The sequence below is a fragment of the Colossoma macropomum genome, unplaced genomic scaffold, assembly GCF_904425465.1.
Source record: "Colossoma macropomum unplaced genomic scaffold, Colossoma_macropomum, whole genome shotgun sequence".
In the NCBI taxonomy this organism is placed as follows: Eukaryota; Metazoa; Chordata; class Actinopteri; order Characiformes; family Serrasalmidae; genus Colossoma; species Colossoma macropomum.
Genome location: NW_023494789.1, coordinates 26145840 through 26169611, shown reverse-complemented (window position 1 = coordinate 26169611; position 23772 = coordinate 26145840). Strand labels below are relative to the sequence as shown.

At 37.0% G+C, this 23772-nt stretch overlaps 2 protein-coding genes across 4 annotated transcripts in view; both read left to right on the top strand.

Moving 5' to 3' along the window:
* Nucleotides 1–190: 190 nt before the first annotated feature.
* Nucleotides 191–17079, top strand: uap1 (UDP-N-acetylglucosamine pyrophosphorylase 1). 2 transcript variants are annotated; one of them, XM_036570676.1, is made up of 11 exons: nt 191–303; nt 1030–1329; nt 3560–3764; nt 5051–5226; nt 7013–7185; nt 10471–10664; nt 11148–11288; nt 11998–12186; nt 13645–13686; nt 14319–14385; nt 16233–17079. In XM_036570676.1, exons 2-11 carry the CDS (start codon nt 1053–1055, stop codon nt 16323–16325), a joined length of 1557 nt encoding a protein of 518 aa, XP_036426569.1. In that variant the 5' UTR covers nt 191–303; nt 1030–1052; the 3' UTR covers nt 16326–17079. The 2 variants fall into 2 exon arrangements, with proteins under 2 accessions (XP_036426569.1, XP_036426571.1); XM_036570678.1 differs by lacking the exon at nt 13645–13686.
* Nucleotides 17080–21710: 4631 nt separating this feature from the next.
* Nucleotides 21711–23772, top strand: part of ddr2a (discoidin domain receptor tyrosine kinase 2a) — a 51834-nt gene continuing 49772 nt past the window's right edge. For both annotated transcript variants that reach the window (XM_036570675.1, XM_036570674.1), the window contains exon 1: nt 21711–21868. The gene's annotated coding sequence lies outside the window, so the exon portion shown is untranslated. The remainder of the gene's footprint in view (nt 21869–23772) is intronic.

Here is a 23772-nt window from a genome sequence, read left to right as displayed (position 1 = left end):
CTGTGGGCGCGCTCCAATCTGCACACTTGTCTTCCAAGTAGAGCGCTTAGCTAGTGCGTAGATTTCTGCCACCAGTGTGTTTGTGTACTACGCAGTGAGTAAGCGTCCTAGTTAGTACTCAAGTACGCTAAATGGAGCGCGGCCTTTTGGAGCGTTGGCCGGGCGTTCCCACCCGCGTTTGGTGCCACGTCAAATGACGGAAACGGGAGGCGGATTTTCTCGTAGTGGGTAACGTAGCCAAGTGTGTTTCAGGAGAAGGGAAAGCGAAGAGGTCTACTCTGGATACTGTCAGCTTCACTGAAGGTAAGGACATTTTAACAAGCCGTTAATTTTGCAACGGTAGAATCGTGTTGTGAAAAAGCGCCTAAGCTGCCTCAGCACAGCTCGCTCATGCAGAGGGAGTCATGTCTAGCAAACCTCATCTACTCTCAGTTTAGCTGTCAGTTCGTGTTTTTACCCGGGAACTAGTAATATTCTCATTATTTGTAATTCTCTCTCACGAATAGGTAAGTTAACCAAAGCTGAACATTGATTTCGGGTAATAAAACCGTCGTTTGGTTTCTGTAAGGCGCCGAAACGTAGACTAACGTGTTCAAAGGAGACGTATATACTGCTGAACTAACACCACCGTACTACTGCCATATGGCCATAAATTTGGAGGAAACTCAGAAAACAGGTAGAGACCCGAAGATCTAGATGTAATTGGGCAGATCATTACTGCTTACGTTTTCGATAGTGGCTCTCTGGTCCTCATTAGCAGGCATTATCCTCAACGTTTGGTTTCCCTGTCAGATCTGTTCCTGATAAACTTGCTCTGAAGAGCTGACTGTAGATCTGTTTGTCATAAACGTCCTGATGATAATATATCCGGGAGATACTTATAGCTAACTCTAAACATGTATAAGATTTAGTTACTATACATTTGATTTAGGGGAAATGAAGGTTATTGTGCCTGCTACTCCAACAAAGGCTAGATTATCTATCTATATCTGTGCTTATGTCATAATTTTCTCATGATAATTCTCCTAGATCTGGACCTGTGAGCAGAGAGCATGGACATCAGCAGACTGGCACAGAGACTGGCCGAGGCTGGGCAGTCCCACCTCCTGCAGTTCTGGGACCAGCTCAGCCCTGAGGAGCAGGCTGAGCTGGCCTTCGAGCTGGAGAGCATGGACTTCAAAGAGATCAACTGCTTCTTTAAACATGCTATGGAGGCCTCTGGACAGACCAAGCAGGAGAAGGTGGACGCCAGAATGGAGCCAGTGCCGCGGGAGGTCCTGGGAAGTGTAACCCGTGATCGAGAGTCCCTCAAAGACTGGGAAGAAGAAGGTTAGGTTTTGTTATTAACTGACACACTATTTTATCAACATGCGGTTATATATGCTTGTAGAGATATGATTATGTTAGCAGAAACAGATCTTAGATCATCTGATCAGACCTTCCATGGGCAGAGACATCACTACTGCTAGTAGTAATGACTGGCTTTATCATTAGTCATTCTGTATGACTGTACAGTAACTTGTATGAATGAAGCAGCTTAAATAAACAACCATCTCACCACTGTTATTTCGAAATCCACATCTAACTAGCCCAAAATGTTACTCATGACTGGCTCTAGCCAAGAGCTTCTCCTCAGCGGGGGCAGAAAAAAAAGGTGGGATTAGTGTCAGTGAAAGAAATCTGAAATAGAAGTGACTGCAAGAGCTGAAATCTTCTCTGGGTTTTGTCCCAGCAGCCCACCCTTGGGCTTGGACTCGCAATGGGGGCTGGAGACATCTGGTTCTTTTTAAAACTGACGTAAGTGGTGGTCCTGCGTGTGCGTTTCTGAGGTCATTCAGCATTGTGTCAAGCCTTAATCACTCCATGTTTTTATAAGAACATTCAAAGTCTAGCAACTCATTGATTCCATTTCTCATGCAAAATCCAGCTAACTTCTATGTCTGAGTGTGTATGTCCTAAAGAATTCATGGTACAGGCTGAGTAGGACTAGGTGATAAACTTAACTGCAGTTTATGTAAGATAAGTATGTGCCATATTATCAAGGCGTGTCAACCTATGTTCCTAAAGTTCAGGAAAACATGGTTTATGAATGTCATTCCAAGATAGTTTATGAATTCAGTAGTTCGAGGTCTTTTTTTATCTGTATATAAAGAGGGCTCTTCATGTCTGATTCATTATTATCTGGCCTGTTATTCTTCAATAATAACAAGGTTAGGTTAAGAAGAACTTTGGGTTATTAAGTACCCAAATATATATATTATTAAATATATATATTTTTTATTATAATCAAAAACAGTAAATAGTTAAATGTGTAATGTACATTTGATATGTTAACAGATGTATGAATTAGTCATTAATATATTGTAGGTGATGGCAAAAAAGTGCATATTTTCAGAATGTTAATTTCTCATGTGAAGGTTAATGTCAATGATAACTTTTCAGTGGAAGGTAAGGTAATTTCTCATCATGAAATTCTGACATAATGTGAAGGGCAGCTGGTGTTTTCAAATTACGTCAAAAGTTGATGAAAACAGAGAAATGAGGTTTCGTTGACAGCTGACAGCGGCAATTTACGTGTTACATGTTTAGTTGATTTTCTAATTGAAAATAAGCACGTCCTCTACAAAAAACATGCTTCTGCACATTTAAATGCACAAATACTGTTTACTTGCTGAATTTTACATACTGAAAAATTTAAGACACTAAATGTGGGCTGTGCAAAGGTTATGACATTTAATGTTTTATTTTTCCAGTATGTTAAACTCTGTAAATAGATAGAAATCGTGCAATGGAATTTGCAGAAAAATACCATATTTAACTGTTCCCTGCAGAGGATGTTTTAACTTATTTTCACTTAGAAAATTAATTAAAAAAAAATAATTTAATTTAAATCATTTAAAGTAAAGTAATTTGATTGGGGGTATTCAGACTTTTGCAACTGTCTGTCTGTGTCTTGGGCACCTAAGTGAACTTATTAAATCCTTTATCTGGGCAATAAAAGTATTATTGTCTGTATTAAATGCCAGATAATTTTTAGAAAGAATGCAAATTGCATGGATTTATTATACCAGCAAATCTGATTTAATTTAATAAAAGATTGATGATGCTATACCAGGTACTGAGGGTTGGAGAATAACTACAGATAATACTGAGCTTCCTTGAGGGGGTTTGGAAATGGTTTAATGAACAGACTAACACAATCACAATTTATTGTATTATTGTTATTTATATTTATTCTAATATTGGCATTTTTATGAGTAAATAAACACTGACTGCTCAGTTAATTTTCTTTTAAAGTGCCTAAAACTTTTACATAGTACTATTTATATTCATAAAACTTACAAGTTGACATCAAAATGGTTAAGTAGTCTGATTCACCCTGTTACCATGTCTTACTCCTTTGATCTAGACTGTGTGGCGCTGTGATTACAGCTCTGCTATAGTAACTAAGCCAGTGGCTTGTTTTCTTATCCATGCATCTATATCATCGTAGCTAAAACAATGTGGTCTCAACCTGTTTGAGTCTAATAGTGACCTAACCTTTCATGCATCTGCACAGGCCTGCGCTGTATTTCTCAGAGCAAAGTAGCAGTTCTGCTGCTGGCTGGAGGTCAGGGAACTCGGCTAGGGGTTTCGTATCCCAAAGGCATGTATGACGTCGGCCTGCCATCCCACAAAACCCTCTTTCAGATCCAGGCTGAACGTATCCTGAAATTGGAGCAGCTAGCTGAGCAGCATCACGCGACAAAGTGCTGCATTCCATGGTGAGAAACTTTACCAATAACTAAAATGATAGAGCATGTTTAAAGTAATAGTTTGGGGAAAAAAAATCTAATTTGCATAATTGTTCCCTTACCTCAAATGTCGTCCATCCACCAAGACTTGTTTGGTGTTTAAAATTCTGCTTCTTCAGTTTTGTACAGACGTTACATGTACAGTATAGCTAACAAGAAATGGAAACCAAAAATCATCACACAGCCTAAAATATCACACATTTCAAACCATGCTGCGTTTTTAGGTAATCTCAGATTTGTGTGAAATATTATAATGTATGAAAATGAAGGAACATATGTTGTAGTATGTTGCAGTAATTGTGTAGTAAAAATGAGTGAATTTCATACATTATAATTGTAAACAGTAGCAGCAGTAGCCATCTGTTCCTGCGTCCAAACTTCAGAGACCAAATATGACATCACTTTAAAGGCAAAGCCCTAAACTTTTTATTCAGTATATATAATTATAAGAACTGTTTCTGGCACTTATTGTGTTGACAGATCAAATGTGAACAAAGATCAGACCTTTTTATGATTAAGGAAGTTAAGTCCTTCTTATAATAAACCTAACATTCCCCATTAGTAAGATTGCGAAACAGTATAGGTGATTTAAAATCAGGTTGACGTGAGAGCAGGGTTGTGTCCTCAAGGTCAGACGTCTGTGCCAGTCTTTACCAGCTGATTTCTGATCAACTCTGCTCAGCCTTATCTCCAGATCTGAGTTCACACTCTTATTACCACATCATTCTATGCATGATGAGTTCCATAAGGAAGTAGATCAAATGTAACACGTCCCCAGAAATTCCCTGAATTTATTAGCAATTCAAATCTGCTTTGAATGATGAAATGCCTTCTGTTAAATGCTATGTTTGCAGGGGATGATGCGTTATCTGTGGATTTCTATTATTATTCATTATTCACCAGAAGGCTATGTTAGCCTTCTAGTGAAGGCTTATATAGTCTTCTATATTCATTATTCACTAGAAGGCTATATTTACATGAGGTTGATATTTGAAAGAACAATACTTTCATGTATCTGTGTATATTTTTGCATATGATTAACACACAGACACTCACACTGGTATGTAATTGTATATCGCTGCTCATATCCCCTTTTATGATGTTTGTTAGTTTCTGAGATAACTTGAAAATGCCTGTTTGCATTGTGTGTAAATTCCATGGTAAATGGATGAAAAGAAAAAGGAAAAAAAAAGTAAATGACATGAAAAGTATTGTTAGAAGGAGTCTCTTCATAACTGTGCTTGGTTTAATGTCAGGTACATCATGACGAGTGGCAGAACAATGGATTCAACTAAAGAGTTCTTCTCAAAGCACAAGTACTTCGGCCTTAAAGAAGAGAATGTCATATTCTTCCAGCAAGGCATGCTTCCAGCCATGGACTACAATGGGACGATTATACTTGAGGGTAAAGGCAAACTGGCTATGGCACCAGGTAAAGTTTATATAGACAGCAATCTTATTTTGGTCAGGTTTATACAGTGCTGTGCAAAAGACAGAGATGAATTTTCATTTATTTAACTTTTGGTTAAAGTGGCCATTAAGTGTAAGATAATCATTCTTCAGTGTCTGGGGACAAAGCATGTATGATTACAACAACAATTAGAAGAAACCTCAAAAACATAACATCAAAAACATTTTTCAGTATTTAGTTTGTCCATTTTTGCCTTCATTATAGCTTCCATTCTTTTCGATAGACTTGCTTTAATTTTTCAAAGAAATGGATATTTTCCACACTTCCAAAGTTGGACATTGGTTGTATTACAAATGATCCAAGTAATCCCATTAGTGTATAAAACCTTACTCCACATTTCAGATGTCCATTTTCAGTGTTCTAGTGCAAGCTTTTTTTGTCTATTTACTTTTTCTCAGTAACAGCTTGTTGACAGCTATACATTCTTTCAGACTCATAGTGTTGAGTTGTCTTCTCACAGTGGAAGGATGGACAGAAACACCTGTTTTTTTCAGATCTTAAGAAAGAGTGGAGCTTGATTTTCTCCTCTCTCTCAAAGATGAAAGCTTTCAGTACTGTTTATCTGATGGTGATTGTTTTGATAGCCTGTCAGGTCATGTACGGTTGTTTTCCTTCATATTTTTCCTTTAATTTTCACTAAATCTTTTAATAATTTTTCAAACCCCAGTTTTGGAAAGTTGTGGGGTTTTTATTTCCCCTTCCTCAGGCAAGTGGATTATCTTGTATCTAATCTCCTCAGCAAGATCTCCTGAAAATGAATAACTTGAATAACCTGTCATTTTGACAGGGAAGTAAATAAATAAAGGGTGAGCTCTGACTTTTGCACTGTAGAGACAGCGTTCTGATTCTAGCCAGGAGTGTTTAAGGCAGGGTATCACACTGCACTGCAGAGTTTCTGTTTACCAATTTAACACACCTGACTAAACTAACCAGCAAAGTAACAAGTCCTTATAATTTAATTTGGATGTGTTAGGGCAGGGTAAACAAACTCTGCCGGGCTTCCCACAGTATGCTCGGTGAAGCTGCCAAACTGCCAGAAAGTCATAAAACCTGTCTGCATAACCCGCAGGTGTATCAGGTTTAGAAATCTTATGAATCTTTTATTTATGAAGAACAAAAATTCATATCGGTAGTAACTTAAAGGAGCAATATGTAAGATGCCTTAACATATTGAATTTATACTCCACACTCCAAACAAATAGGGGGCAACATACCACCAGTAAGTTGTAGTGTCCACCCCTATTATAAGAAACAAGGAAACAAGCCCTTTCACCTCCCTCTTCACCCCTCCCTCCCTCCTTACCAGTCTAGAAGAAATGTTGCAAGCTCAACATCAATCTTCATCCCTTTGTGCTACCTCTTCTTATGTTGGGGCTGATGGCCGACTCCACACGTTTTTCACATAACGTCAAAACTATTATTTCTTAACAGTCTGTTGATAATTTTAATTAATGTTTTAAAATAAAAATCTTACAAATTGCACCTTTAAGCAGCTTTTGACTTCTCATTATGGTAGTTTAAGAAACCTGTTAAAAAAACAGAAATTGGAAGAGTTTCTTTCCTCATGCAATGAACAATTATTACACTATTGCCTGATTATAGTAAGTGTTGTCTGTATGGCACCTGTTATCTGGCTGCCCAGTACTGCACTTTACAGACATCTACGTATGAACGAATGCAAGAATTGATGTTTTTATTGCACATAGTGAATACTGTGTAACCAAAGATTCTGAATCCATTTATTCAGATGGCAATGGAGGCCTGTACAGATCGTTGGGCGCACATAAGATTGTAGAGGACATGGAGAGAAGAGGAATCGCCTATATCCATGTCTACTGTGTGGACAATATCCTCGTGAAAGTGGCAGACCCTGCCTTTGTTGGCTTTTGTGTGCGTAAAGGCGCAGACTGTGGTGCGAAGGTCAGTGCCCATCTCCAATCATGTTTTCCAGCTTTGTCAGTGGATAGAACATAGCATTAAAGATGAGTTCCTCAAGAAATAAGCTAATAATAAGTGTAGTAATGCTGAACTATTTTAATTTTTTCTTAAAGTGATATCCCATTTGCGCACCTGAACTGTCTTCACAGTCAGCATGCTTTGTTTTATTTAAATATCCATTCATATCTGACTTCAGAATACGGGAAATATCATTTAATCTATATTTATTTATGCAAACATTTTATGTAGGAAGTAGCCTATGTAAAGTCTTTCATTGTTTAATCTTTTACTTTGTCAGTTACACTGGAATGGCTTACATAGAAAAAGTACTAAAAATATTAAAACAACACATACAGAACGCTAGTTTATTCGCCAGCTACCAGGGTAACCTCCTGATAGACCTCATCAGCAGAAAATCTGTAACTGCACACTGCAACTTACAAAGCTGACTTGAAGTCAGTCATTGAGTAATGTGGTGGTGAACTAATCAGGAAAATAAATTTTAAGCACTAATGGTGTTCAATGTAGATTGCTGTAGATATGTAGAAAGTACAGATGTGGAAAGAATAGGTCTGTACAAAATCAACTTGCATTTAAAAGAGTTCATAAACTCAACACACCTCAGAAAAACTATTGTTTTGTAGATGCGTAAGCCATATAGTTTAAATGTGATCTTTAATGTTAATACTAAATTATTAATAATTTTAATTAACATATTAATATAAATGGCAGTATTTATTGGTATGTTTTTCTGGACTATATTCAGAAAGTTAACATTTCTCCAGGTGCAGTGTGCATCTGAAGAACATTGGTCTGGACCACGGCTAGGTCTCTTGTGCAACCAAAACTTGTCATTCTCAATCAAAATGACTTAAAATGATTAATCCTCTAGTTGTAATAAGGATGTGTTTTCGATTACAAACTTTATAACTGAGCCAGTTTTCAAAAGGAAAAAGAAACCTGCACCTTTTTTCAAGTTCCACTAGGTGGGGCTCTTTCTCTCTTATAAAAAGACTTGCTTTTTCAGGCTCCAGAAGATTCTGTGTGATTGATAGAAGGGTTTTTTCATATTTGGACTGTTAATGTAACCTCTTTTGTTCTTTCTGCTAGCTCTACAAGCTCTGCTTTACTCCACCGCAGACTGATTAAGTTTAGCTGCCAGTATAATTGGGAAATAATTCAATTGTTTCTAGAAATCCAAAACGTCTACCACATGTCGATCAACAAGCAAATTTTAATCTCTTAGAAATAAGTATAAAGTAGCCTGTGGTTGTAAGTGCTCAGTTGCTAACAATGGTTTGTGACTGTGTGTTCCAAGGCTGCTAAAGGAAAACTGCTTTACAGGGTGCTGTGGTTGCATAGGAAACAGAAATAGTTTGAGTTTAGGAGCTAAATGGCCTTTTCAGTGTTTGTATAACCAGTGCCGATGTACAAGGGTCTCATATATTTGACATTTATTCTGTTTTACAGTGTTTGAGTAGTAATAGTGCTCTTGAGGTATAAATGTGCTGCATAGTTGAGGAAGCTATGAAAAGAAACTCAGCATAAATCTCAAAAGTAGCCCATGTTTACGGACACAGATTCCCACTCTTTCAAAATGCTTGGCCTTTTCTACCTCTAGGCATTTGAGCACTACGTCAGTGCTGACACCCTGGACATGTCGAGAATCAGCTAAGTACCAGACATCTTGGCTCCCTGTGTTAGACATCTGTTAACAAGAGTGGAGCTTAACCTCGGGCGTTCCTTAAATTACTTGTTATCTGTGTTATTACATGGCAAATGACAAAACAGAGATTAGACATCTGACAGAAAAAGCTAACGCTAGAGTTTTCACCAAACTTTGAATGCTGTGGCTCCTCGAGGAGATTAAAATGTTTCTCTAATTGCTCGCAATGACAGCGAGTGTTGCGCTTCATTATTTTCAGCGAGATAGAAATGAAGCTTCAGCATGAATGCTCTGGCCAGAACTGATGTGATTATACTTACTTAGCCATCATTAGTTTCAATATCCTCCTCATCTTTGCACATTCCCTTTCACCATGTCTCTCTGCATTTGTCCTTGGTCCTCTTTTATGAAAGTGCAGTTGCCACATCATTTTACCGTGTTTCAAGACTCTTGGCAAAGCTTTGGCTCAGAGAGAAAGAAATAAATTCCCTGTTTTGTTTCTTTGTGGCAGATGCAGATGTTTCTAGGTCATTCTTGTATATCGGTTTTATTGGAGCAGAAAGGCAGGCGAGGAAAATGTCCCCACTGGTTTAAAAATGTCAGTCGTCTTATGATCTGATTTGCCCTGTGAGATGCTTGGGAAACAGTTCACTAATACTTGCCAATGTTTCCAGTGGATTTTTCTGCTTCTTAAAGTGGAGTAAAAGTGGATCGAGGGTAAAATATGGCAGTTTCTAACCTCCAGTGTAGCCTATTCTGTGTTCACTTTGTTCAGTGCCTCTACCTATGTATTTTATTGCGATATCCTAACATGTGCTTTATAAACATAGTTGTAGCCATTATCATTGACCTTCAGTTCAGAATTTATGATAAATCAAAACATTTGGCTTTGATAATAAGCACAAATTCACGTGGGTCCTCAGTTTGGTCTAAAATGCAGATGACTCCAAGGCTTTGGTTTCCACTAGTAATTAAAAAGTCTCTTCATGTCAGGAGCACAATTGTAAGAAAAGTTGAACCCACCCACCCCTCATAAATTGTAAAGCATGCAGTTAATGTGGCTTTAGCTCAGTGCCTCCACCCCCATCCTAACCCATCATCAACTGAGAACTTTGTAATTTGTTACTCGCAGATGGATGAAGCACTTCTGCTGTTGCTTTAATTTAATGCAGACTCCAGGCATAGAGAAGACTAGATGGAGTGTGTGGTCTTCTTTACTCTAGGTTGAAACTGGTAGGAGTAATAAGATGGGAAAAGTTGTCTTTTACTTTTCGTATGAGAACAAAACAGTGGTTAGAGTTAGTTGGAAGTGTTTTAAAATTTTTTCTCCTGTTTATGACTTTAGTAAGATGCGTATTAGTAGTTAACAAAGTACATACTTTCTCATGAAAATAAGATTTTGAATTCTGTCTTATTTAATACATAATCCGACTGCTTATCACAGGTTGTGGATTAACCAGAATCTGATAAAAACATTAGTTCACTTCAGGCAGTCATATTTGATTGATATTCACAACTTTAGTAATTTGCCTTTCACATATACTCTGTTATGAAACTCTGAGAAATTCATACCAGGCTGCATTGTGTGGCTGCATTGGCAGGTGGTGGAGAAAACCAATCCGACTGAGGCGGTGGGCGTGGTCTGTAAGGTAGATGGGCGTTACCAAGTGGTTGAGTACAGCGAAATAACCCTGGCAACGGCCGAAAAGCGGAGCACCGATGGTCGACTTATGTTCAATGCTGGCAATGTAGCCAATCATTTCTTCTCTCTTCCCTTCCTCAAAGATGTTGTCAAGTGAGTTGTCAGTTACCACATTACATGATACCGTATTTTTATTATAGTGTTTTTATCAGTGTGACTCATATACCTTTCATTTGTATATTTCTATAGTAAATTAACTTGAGGAAAAAAATCCCAATTACTCTTTTACCACTTTGAATTAAATTGGGATCCATGCTGTATTTTGTTGCTAGACATATGTCTCATTATGGTTTTAAATGGGACAGCTATTTCGATGAGCTGTCCTCAGTGTGCTTTGCAGTCTTGTAAATACTAGTAGAATGGAACAAACTTTACTGTGCACAAAGAATATGAGGTGAAGTCAAGAAAGGAACATCTGCAGTTTTCGTGTGTCTGGTATTTTAAACACATGATGGCTTTGCCAGATCTGTTCTCTTATTGTAATTTTTATGATATTCTAATAGAAAGAACATGTTTCACTTTTCTGCATCTCCCTTTCTTTCCCTCTGTCTTTTTGCTCGCCTGCCTGTCTGTCAGTACGCATGAGCCGCAGTTGCAGCACCATGTGGCACAGAAGAAAATCCCCTATGTGGACACGCAAGGACAGCTAATCAAACCCGACAAACCCAACGGAATTAAAATGGAAAAATTTGTCTTCGACATTTTCCAATTTGCCAAGTTAGTGTCTGAATTTTTTGTTTTTTTCTGTTCCTTACCTTTTTTACTTTCTCTTGTAACCTGTCTCAGGGTAATAAGAAGCAGTAGATATACTGTGCAAAGGAAAATATGTACTTCTGCTCATGAGATGTCTGTGTTGCACTGATTTCTTCATCTTGTAATGTCTTACTTGAACCCCTAAAACTCTAGCCTTCTTTGTGTTGAATGTGTATCCATTGTGGTTGGGTTGCAGCATAATTTTAAAAAGATATGGCATAATGCAAAACATCACAGCATATATACATAAAACATAAAACATACATAATACAGCAGTATTGAAACATTAATTGTCATATTGCCTTATTTTAATATAACATTAATAGCAATAGTCCAATATAATTCAGTTAAAATTATTAATAAATTTAGAAAATAATTCAGTATGTTACTCAGTAAGTACTATGAAACTTGTATGTGTATAGTTATGAGAGATTCTTCAGAGCTTAAGGGGTTAAAAGTTAGAAAAGTTAGAAAAGCATTATTGTGCTCAAGTGCAAGAATGCCAGTGGTCACATCAAAACATTTTCTGTAGTATTTATGGCCAATCTGTTTTTTGTTTTGTTATAATTGACAGAAAATGGACCTCATTTGTCCCTGAAAATTACTATGTAACAGCTAATTATTCTGAGTTGCTTGTGTACATTAGTGATTTGCATATGTTTGTGTATTTCAGGAATTTTGTGGTGTATGAGGTGCTGAGGGAGGACGAGTTTTCTCCTTTGAAGAATGCAGACAGTCAGGATGGGAAGGATAACCCCACAACCGCTCGGCACGCACTCATGTCCCTGCATCACCGCTGGATCCTCAATGCAGGCGGACATTTCATAGATGAAAACGGAACCCGTGTGCCTGCTATACCCAGGTGAGCTGCATGCATGTATACTCATATACACAAACACACAAACAGACCCAAATATATGTATGAGTGCAGACGTGGTACAAAATGTAGGTTGATGCAACCATGGTATGTGCTCACAACGTGCCTGAAATTAACGTTCACTTTATTAAGACTTTATTAAAACAAACTGTGCGCAGCCGTGCCCTCTAACTCATGAGTCGCTGGGTTTGAAAGAGAAGTAAAGGAGCCTTTAGTAAGATAAACCAGAAAATTAAAGTTCTGTAATGAAGAGATAGTGGTGTTAATAAAAAGTTCTTTCCACCAAAACATTATACAGCGGTTTAAATGTACTGTGGCTAAAGGAATATAGTTTGTGAAACAATAACCCGGGCTGCACACACATATTGCGGCCATATCAAGGAAAATTTAAGATGTGTCTTCTCACAAATGTAGATCTGGTTTATCGTTATTTGACATGCAACTTCTAACTTTCTTACAGTAAGACATTTTTCAACACACCCCTGTACCTCAGCCTCCCAGAGTTTAAAGCCAGAATAGTTCCAGAAAGTGGGACATTATGCGGATGATAATGTCATTCCAGTTTTATGTTAAATGTGTAAATAAGGTCTATCCTCACTGTTTTACTAAATCCTTTTTAACAAGTTTACATAGCTTAGCAACATAATTTAAATCAAATGTATGAAGATTTTAGCATGTATTTGTGAAAGCAGTTTAGGTGACTACTGACGTCCAATGTTTTGCCTGGTTTTAAAATGTGGAGGAAAATCAATGCAAAACTGGCCATCACAAGTTGCTCAAACTAAATCGAGCAGAATATGTAATCAGCCACACATGTGATATCTCCACCCATTTTTGCATGGCACTCCCTCAAATGCATATGCATGAGGAAGAGAAGTGCATTTTGCGTTTTATGCACCATATGTCCCATGAACTGCATACTTGGGCTCATACACCACTTTTGTACACAATAAGTAGGCAGAATACATCGAATTTGCACCTGAAACTGTCACAAAAGGCTTAGTACATCAGGCCCACAAAGTCAACATTGACTTGTGTACACACATACCAATTCTTTCTCTGTTTTCCTTGCATTTTTCATTCTATCTCTCCCTCATGCAGACTTAACATTCAACTCTGCACACTCAGTTTCCTTCCATTTCCTTCATTCTTCCTGTTTCTCACACACAAACATACACACATGCATAAGCTTTTTATCTAGTGCACTGTTTGCTCGCTGTGCTGTGCAGCGGCAAATCATAAACTCCGGTCATTCTGCTCTTAATGAGTAGTGCTGTAGAAGTTTATGTAGAAGAGAGGTCAATACAGGTTCAACATCACCTCAGAATTACAGTTTGTACACTCTAAATCACATTTCCACTCACTCAGTTTTCACCAAATATCCACAGTGTTTACATCTCAGTCTGGCTTTTTCACACTTTATTTCCTGTGTAACATTTCTAGACACGGACCAGCAGGGACACTCTCACCTGATGGCAGCCAGAAGTAACTATTTCCACGGTTGTATGTAGTGCATGGTGATGGGCCTTTCGCTTCTCCCTTACTCAGTTTAGTAGGCCGTAGAGAATGCAGCTCACAGGGAGAGTTTCTGCTCTCCTGGCGAGGGTAAAGGTTGGTATTCTCAACCGGCTGCCCTTGACTCATTCTCACCAGACAGTAGGTACTAACAGCAGAATGGCGCATGTTGGGGACAGGGCACTGCTTGCTTTGCGGTCAGCGCTGACACTGTTTATTCATTTTTTATTGTAACGGTTACGTTTTTCATGGTGCTTTCTTGCTCATAATCAAGTTTTCTTTCATAATCTTTTAACTGCTTATTGACAGGCAAATGAAAAAACCTCTCTCTTCAGTTGCCAGTATCAGTGGATGACTGGGTGACTGGATTTTGCATAGTTTGAATGATGTGAAATCCCTATTCTGCTATTGCTCTCTTTCATTTCTAATACATAACTGTTTACTCAGCCGTGAGTGGAATGGGTTTTCCAATGACTCCAGTGAATCCTCCTCAGACGCTGTCAGATTTTCTGTTTGATTTTTTTTTTTTCTTCTATCTATTTGTCAGCTATTATGAGAAATGCCGTAGAGATTAAATGATTTTAACCCTCAATTCCTTACAGTCTGAAGGATGGGACAGACCTGCCAATCAAATGTGAGATCTCTCCACTTGTGTCCTATGGAGGAGAGGTAAGGGAAGCCTCATTCATCACAGTGTGCTTAAAACATCTTATCTATACATATGTGCAGAACTGTATACATAAGATGATTAATATTAATCAATTTATCATGTTTACATAAAGAAGTGCTCTGAAATGGCTATATATGGTGAACAATGTTCCTTTGAAAGGGCCCAGTAAAACTAAGCACATAGAAAGTTGAATTAAGCCTTCAAAAAATATAGCTTTTCAATTCCAAACAGGGTTTTTTTTTTTATTTTAACATGTGAGAATACAGTTTAAACATTAACATTTCACTTGTAAGAATTCAATTTGGACATGCAGTAATTGTTTAATGATAATAAATATGCAGTAATTCAATAATTTCAGTGTATACTTTTAAATGCTTTTGACAACTCAGTTGCTGTGTCTTGAAAACATTACAGTAAAATCGATTGGGAATAGTCATAAAATTACTTCTTATGCTAAATGTATTTATTCATGCTAAAACATAATTTCAACAAGTAATAATCATTGAATGTTTGAGTTAGATTTTTACATTTCATATTTAATTTCTACTTGTAGTGAATGTATTTTATTGTTTACATTGATTTGCTGATAATTTTAGGTTAAAGGCTAAAATGCCTAAGCACAACTTTAAGCAAGGCAACGTCAGCCACTGTCTGCATCACGATCAGCTTTTTAGATGTGCCTTTTTGTGATTTAACTTTACTCTCAGCCTAAATCAACTGTCATCTGTGTCACCTGACTGAACTTCATCTATACACTAAAAAGTGGAACAGGGCAGAAGTGGATCTGAGTTAGAGATCAGTGTGTTTATTGGAGTACTTGCTACCACACAGTTTTTTTGAACTGATGAAACAATTTTATAGTCAGCAGTCATTCTGTCATTTATGCTGAAATAGCTGATAATAAATGTGAATTTCCTTCAGTATCATAATCAGTTTTCCCACACTATTTCACTATTTCACTATTTTACCACTAGGGAGTTCTGCATATGCATGGGCAGGAGTAATTCTAAATACACACAAAAAAACATTAATAAATCACATTCTACTTGTGAAAATGTGCGCATGTGCAGTTTACATGCACATCAACATGTGTACACATGGTTGATAAATGAGTTTTGTATGGGGCGTATATATGAAGCATGTAGTAATTGTCCTAAGAATAACTTGCTTCTCAGAAAAGGTAACTGTATAGATGAGGGTGTGGGGGTCTTCACAAACTTTACAAACTAAACAATGTAATTTTGAACCATTTGTCATTAAAATGTGGAGTTTTCGAAAAAAAAAGATTTCTTGTGACAGTGATGGTACCCTGAATCTGTATCTGTGTATTTTTTATTAGAGATGTTATATCAGCATTGATGGGTTTTGGTATTGGCCAGTATTTGCAGAATGCTAGAGCAAATATCAGAGGGGAAAAGGAGAATGAATCTGATCTGATCCTGTGATAGAGTAGCCTGAAATAGCGCTCACTCACATTGCATCGTGTTGTTTTTAGCTGTATATTTCTTGCAGTGGGGTAGTAGAGTATTTGAGTAGTTTGAGCATCATAGCCTACTTTTAGATGCTCATCATAAGTGAAGTGCTTTAATGAAAAATAGCTAATTTTAAAGCTTAGTAGTTTTTAAAGAAGTATTGAAATATTGTATCAGTATTGTCTGATGCTCAAGGGTTTAGTACTGGTATTGGAAAGGAAAAAAAAAATAAATCCAGAGCTTTTGTGGAAGTGTTAATGCTTCTCTATACAGGGATTAAGTTTAGATTTTGATTACACAGCATTCTGAATAGAGATTCTCAACTGAAAGGTAAATGTGTTGGGAACTAACTCTCCGCTATTCTTGTTTGTCAGGGACTGGAGAAACTTGTGAACGGCAGAGAATTCCACGCTGCCCTGGTCATCGACACGAGAGGCATCCATGAGCATGTAAAGAACGGACTGTGATCTGCGAACTGGCAGCCACATCTGACGACCATCATGGAAACCGTTGTCTTCTCCTTCATCTCTCTTCTACCAGGCTGGGAGAAACTGTGACATTCTAGTGCAATAACATGAAGGAAAAAGGCCTCAAGTTATGAAGTTATCACTTAAGATCAAACTATTTATTTTGCTAAAACTTATTTTTATATAAATGCTTTTCTTTTCCTAAATTGGGAATATGCGTTTTAACTATTAATTTATATGTATGTATACACCATAAAACTGAATGTAATGCAAAGAAGAATACGGTACATGGGTTGCTCTCTTAATTTTTCAGTGCGTTCAGACTGTATGTTGGTCTGAAAGGGTAATGCTCAGCCTCAGGGCATTGCTATCCAGTCTGTGTTCACTCTTTGAGAAACTTAGAGTTGTGTTCCAAGACAGTGATGAAATTCAAGGATATATACTCTCTGTCCCACTTTCCTCTTCTTCTTTTTTTAAATGTTGATTCTTTACGCTGTTAGAATGTACTTTGTGGAAAGTATACACTTTATCTGATGACTATGCTGATTCGATTTGAACGATTGCTATGAACAATTATTGGCTATGTTTCAGTAATCAAGAAGCAAAACTGAACAAATGGAGCATGGACAAACAATTTCTAATATGAGAGCTACTGTAAAGTCCAGTGTGATGAGTATTTTGCAGAATAAATTCAATAATTATATTAAAGTAAATAATTTCTTTACAATAAAAATGGTTTGGTCCATTCCTCGTGCGTGCGTGTTTGATAGGTATGTTTTTTGCATCTGAGGCTTAAACTGAAGCAGAGTTGAATCACATTTTCCAGCACAGCGTTTATGAGGTAGGTTATGATTGGCCAGCGTCTGCACAGCCACCACACACTACAGCCATTTCAGAGACGTGCACTCTGAGGCTCTCTCCCTCCCTTTCTCTGTTGCTCTCTTTCATGCCCCCCTTTTTATTATTTTGCAGTTACTTTTACTGTCCAGCAAAATATGTTGTGCCAAATCAACAATAAAAAAAAAGTTAAGTGTATTTCAGGTCTATCTTTTTTCCTTTTTTTCTTTTTCTTTTAGAGCTAGACCACAGAATCAATATAAATTGATTTGAGGTTACATACATCTTCTAGTAAATATTTCTTGATCACTAAAATGTGAACAGTCTTCCTATCAATCCAAACACAGGTGCCAGATCACTACATCTGACAAACAGTCTTATTTCCTGTTCCAGGATATTATTTAATCTACTGCCCAATCATCTGGAACATTCCTCACAATGTAAAGGACATCTGCTGTGCTTGAATGATGTATAAAAGTAACAAATTGGAGATATGTGTTTTTCTTTGGACAGCAACAATAGTATATAGCATGTGTAAGCATACAACTTTGATCATTTAATTTCACTTTGAAGGTCATCAAAAGATTTTCTGGACACACTGGTTCAAAACACTGAAATCGCTGTCAGTAGCCAACATTACCCTCAATTAAACTTTTTATAGAGACAAAGTCATATTTATAGGTATAAGTATCTCTGAAAAGAGTTTAGTGTATGTATGTAATCATTATTAACTTTCAAAATCTACCAGTCTACATTTGGAAACTAAGCTGCAAAAACAGCCTGTTTTAAATTCATTATTTTAGTGATGTCACAAAAACCAACACATTTACATTTATCTGCCTACAGTAGTTTAGCCCCACCCATTCACACAGAAGTTATAAGGAGTGTTTCAGTCCAGACTGCTTTTAGAAAGAGGCACCAAACAGGGCAGCTGGTCAGTATAGAAATCGTTTACATACACCGATCAGGCATAACATTATGATCACCTCCGTGTTTCTACGCTTATTGTCTATTTTATCAGCTCTTTGTACTTTGTAGTTCTACAATTACAGACTGTAGTCCATCTTTTTCTCTGCATACTTCATTAGCCCCCTTTTACCCTGTTCTTCAGTGGTCAGGACCCCCATGGACCCTCACAGAGCATGTACTATTTGGGTGGTGGATCATTCTCAGCACTGCAGTAACACTGATGTGGTGGTGGTGTGGCAGTGTGTGTTGCGCTGCTCTGAGTAGATCAGACACAGCAGTGCTGCTGGAGTTTTTAAACACCTCAGTGTTGCTGCTAGACTGAGAATAGTCCACCAACCAAAAATATCCAGCCAACAGTGTCCTGTGGGCAGTGTCCTGTGACCACTGATGAAGGACTAGAGGATGACCAACACAAACTGTGCAGCAGCAGATGAGCTATCGTCTCTGACTTTACATCTACAAGGTGGACTGACAAGGTAGTTAGGACTGTCTAATAGAGGTGGACAGTGAGCGGACACAGTGTTTAAAAACTCCAGCAACACTGCTGTGTCTGATCCACTTGTACCAGCACAACACACACTAATACACCACCACCACATCAGTGTTACTGCAGTGCTGAGAATGATCCACCACCCAAATAGTACACGCTCTGTGAGGGTCCATGGGGGTCCTGACCACTGAAGAACAGGGTAAAAGGGGGCTAATAAAGTATACAGAGAAACAGATGGACTACAGTCTGTAATTGTAGAACTACAAAGTGCACCTATACAGTAAGTGGAGCTGATAAAATGGACAATGAGCGTAGAAACAAGGAGGTGCTCATAATGTTATGCCTGATCAGTGTATATCATACTCTATAGAATTTTACATACTACACATATATAATATGAATTATTTACATAATTCAATGTAAAATCCAAGGAAAAGTAAGGAAAAATGACTTTTCCTTGCTTTCTTGTTGTCGTATGTAAACATTGTTACATATATCTAGAATTACACATATATGTCTTAAAGGCACACTAACGAAAGCAGCCTGTTTTATTGTAAGGAATAAAGATAGACTGAAAAATGGTCATGTATAAATTATTTACGACTGTTTTTGCTTTACATAGTTTACATAAACCCACATAAACGTCAGAAATGGACTCCAGGAAAAACCAAAATAAATTGAGAAAATATATATAATATGCAATATAATTATATATATTAATAATATTTAAACAAGCAAAAACATAATTAGCTGCTAAAATAAGAACTGAAATCAGATATTATTAAAATGGTAATATTAATTAAATGGATTTAGCTTTGATAAAGGAATTTTTTAACATCTGTAGTTCAAAGTTCCATGAGCCCCTTCAAAATTAAAGCATAGAGTCCATACTGTTCATTTTATAGTGAAAGTGCATTACATATACTCTACCGCAGTTCTGCTGGTTTGTAACACACAGTTTTCTACAGTACACAGTTATTCTCTATCTGCTTTCTGTCCATAAATTATAATTGAATATCTGCTCCTAGCCAGAGCTATCCATGATCATTAGAAAAAAGAAAAGAAAAATGTGGTGCTGGGGACTGCCATATGCTTTTCTCATTACTGTGCAGTGAGAGTACTGTGCTTTAAAAATGGGGGGTGAAGGGGTCTGGGGAATGGAATAGGGGTCAACGTGAAATTCCAACAGAGAGTCTAAAATTGCCCAAACCTCCTGTAAGCTCTGCTGTGTAGAGATGACTATACATTTGACTGGAAAAGAATCAGTGGTGTTCTTTTTTCTTTGTAAAGGGCCCATATCGAGGAGTTTGTGTTGTATGTAAATAAGTTTCAAGACATAACATTTGCTTCATAGTTCACACACAATTCTGAAAAAATCAGTCCAGTTTGAGTTCATAGTTTTTGGGACAGTTGTATGCAAAAGTTTAAATGTCCCAGTCAAATTTTGTTGATTTTCTAAGTAAAAATAAGTTAACACATTCTCTGCAGAGAACTTAAATATGGATTTTTTCTGCCAATTTTGGTGCACATTTTCTGTTTTTTTGTTTAACATATTGGAAAAAAAATAAAACATAAATATAAAATATCCTATAACGTTTGCACAGGCTACATTTTATGTTTTATTTTCTTTCCAAGGTTAAATTCAGCAAACAGTTATCGTGCATTAAATATGCAGAAATGTGTTCTCTGTAGTGGATGTGTGAACTTATTTTTTACTTAGAAATTCAACAAAATATGACATATGACTGTATATACGCTTCTTTCGCCAACAGCAGTTTAGCTCCATCCATTCATTGTGGGGGAAGAAAGAAGAAAACAGCTGGCTCAATTCAACGCATCCATTTAGACAACTCAGCCTCCACACAAACTTAGAATGACCACTGGAAAGAATGAATGTCCAGCTTTCCCTCTGATGAATCAGTGTTCATTACATAATATATATTTAACTGAGAATAATAAATGACTTGTGTTATTCAGTCAGTGAAGATGAACGTCAAAGTGAGAGTTTTTTGACATCTTTGATGGACTAGTTTGAACTGCCCATTCGAAAATATGGCTTGCTCTTCCAGGTGGTCTTTTGGAAACTTTAAACAGGCAGCAATGTTCTTCCTGGGGAGTAGTGGCCTTCTCTATACTATCATTCCATACATGTTTTTCTTCACTTTTTGACTAATGGTAAACTCAAGAACAATGACATTAGCCAGTGTAAGAGAGGCTTGCAGATCCTTAGATGTTACCCTGGAGTTCTTTTGAGATCTCCCAGAATGTTTTACACCTTAATCTTGACTCATTTTTGTTGGATGACCACTTCTGAGAAGAGTAACAGTGGTGTTGAACTTCCTCCATTTGTACACTATCTGTCTGACAGTGGACAAGTGAAGTCCAAATTCTTCAGAAACAGTTCTGGAATCTCTTCCAGCCTAATGAGCATTGGCAAAAGTTTTTCTCAGGTGCTCAGAAATCTGATTTAGCTGAGACATGGCATGCACTTACAAAGACCAGACTTTGATGATGATGAGTCAGGTTGAGGTTTTGAAATGGGGTACTTGAAAATGGCTAATTTCAAGTTGATATATATGCCACATATATGTCCATATGTGACAAATATAAGCTTTACATATAAATCCATATATGCTAATATATGTCATCTATTTGAAATCCATATATTGCCATATATCAGATGTCTGTATGGGTAAATCCATCTAATGCTTAATTGTAGTGGATACTTTTTAATCTACCACAGGACACTGGAGACGGCAGTGATGGTTCTCTACTGCAATGTCCAGGAACAAATTCACAGCATCGCAGTAAAAAATCTCACCGCTCTCCATAAATAAGGTCCACTATGAATGATGATCTTTTCAGTATTCCCTTAGGCTGTCAAAAAATACATTCAAGAGAAAAAACCTCTCCGATTGGTCACTGGAGTCTGACTTAATTGAAACCTTCTGTATGGCATGAGGAATTCTGGGACTTTGGCATGTACCCAAGAATCCCCAGTATGTTAGTTTTCTCTCTCTTTCTCTCTCTCTCTCTCTCTCTCTCTCTCTCTCGCTCTCTCTCTCTCTCTCCCCTTCTGTTTTTTTCCCCCTCCAGAGTTGTCTTACATCAGCTCAGTGTGCCTGGATATGAGGACTGAGAGAGTATAGAAAACAGAACTTCTTGGATTTTACTTTTGTTCTCTTTTTCACTGCTTGGAATTAAGACCTCACTGGACAAATGGTTTGAGAAAAGTAAAAATCAAACAGTAAGTTTTCTTCTTTCAGTCTTCAGAATAGTTGAAATGTTTTTATTTCCTTTTTCATACGCTATTTCCTAGCGTATGATTTAGGAGAACAGACAAAGATATGTGTTTCTTTAGTTGTTCATGAAATCAAAGGTTTTGTACATTACCTATACACAGGTTTGCCCTAGTTTTCCTTCTTTGTGCTAAAAAGTTTCTCTGGAAGAGCTACTGTTTGCATGGCAGGCTAAAATAGTGGATACCAGAGCAAACTGATACTTGATCCCCACTGCACTGTGAAGCGATGCAAATCCAGCTGTTTTGGACAGCTTCAGCAATATGGACGCCATCTGCAGGACTATTTTACTTTTTTAACGTTTGTGCAGCAGAGCAGAGTGCTTGATTTGACTTTTAGTTAAAGATGTGTTTTTACTCTGGACCGTTATACAATTTTAGTCTTTTGGTGGATTCAAACACAGAGATACAATTTTATTCATGTCTCACTTTTCCTTTTGTAAGCACTAATTCTTAAAACGTACCTCAGATTACTGTTCATTATAGTAATTACAGAGACAACTTGATGACTGTGTTGGTTAAACTGGTATCACATGGTGCCTCATGGTGACAAAATGAATGGAGAAACTAGCTTTGTAAAATTAGCATGATGCACTTCTAAGAAGTCCCCAATAAAAGATACTGAGGTCATTTACAGTAACATTAATTGTATGTTCAATTTTATTTAAGAAAAATATATAAGCTTTCAATGAAAATACACATTCAGTTACTCAGACATAATAATTCATAAACAACATGCTGTTTTTTCAGTGAAGACAGTAAATCTAACAGTAAATCTTCATCTAATATTTAAGTTCTTGTGATATTATTATATTTTCTGAAAGATTTCAGTCCAAAATAAAAAAATAAGTGTTTATGTTTCTAATTTTTCTGATTATTTACAGATGCTCAAATTGGTAAACTATCTGGTAAACTCACTTGATTATCAACAGCTTTAGGGTTAAGTTTAGGTTTTGAGCTGAAATTAAGGATTGAGTTGGATTTCTCCTTAAAGTTCAGTTGCATTTAATAAACATTTTTTTTGAATGTGAGACAAAGTGAGCATCTACAAAGCATCTGTGGTGGTTACTGTGTTTATTAGTGCAATTATGGCCTAATTTAGAGATTCGTTTTATGTAAAAGGGCCTTTGTGGTCAAGATGTAGTTGACACAGGAGCTTGCACAAGGTACACCAGTGTGTCATGACATACCTCTTGTTTGTGTTGGATTTGGGTCATGACCTTACTGCTGGGAACAGGCAGGGATAACCTCTCTATGGCCTTTACACATGTTTTAAATTATCACAGCTATGCACAACAGGTTTGACCAGCCCTTAAATTTCAATACACCACATGTATGGAATTGCTTACACACTTTCAGATACAGTATTTCACATTTTTGCACTGTTTAGCATAGCAAGCAAAGTTGATACCTTAAGTCTTACCATTAAGTCTAAATTGGATTGGCAAACCCAATTTATTGTTCTTTGTCTGATTTTTCTACATTTTTTGCACCATTTTCACAGGTTGCAATTTACAAACTTGAACCATGAAATGTTGCAGTATATATATATATATATATATATATATATATATATATATCAAAAACATTTTAGTAACCACAAGGGGCATCATAGCAATATCCTAGCCAAACCTTAGCAATCACCTGGGATAACATAGCAACAGTTTAAGACACATTAAGACTTATTATTCAGTTACTACTATGGATAACTATAATGAAACTAATGTGTAAGTTATGTAGTAAGGAACTACAAATGAGGAAATGTAGTTTAGGCCCACATACAGGAGCTTATGACTTACACCTTCATTATTTTTCATTACTGAAAACCATCCCTGATGGTCAATAAATCATTC

What these genes read in the sequence shown, in the direction of transcription:
- uap1 (XM_036570676.1), top strand. Translation starts at nt 1,053, where the DNA reads ATGGACATCAGCAGACTGGCACAGAGACTGGCCGAGGCTGGGCAGTCC. An exon ending in CAAAGACTGGGAAGAAGAAG is followed by an intron (nt 1,330 to 3,559) that starts GTTAGGTTTTGT and finishes GCATCTGCACAG; the next exon opens with GCCTGCGCTGTATTTCTCAG. An exon ending in GACATTTTCCAATTTGCCAA is followed by an intron (nt 11,289 to 11,997) that starts GTTAGTGTCTGA and finishes TGTGTATTTCAG; the next exon opens with GAATTTTGTGGTGTATGAGG.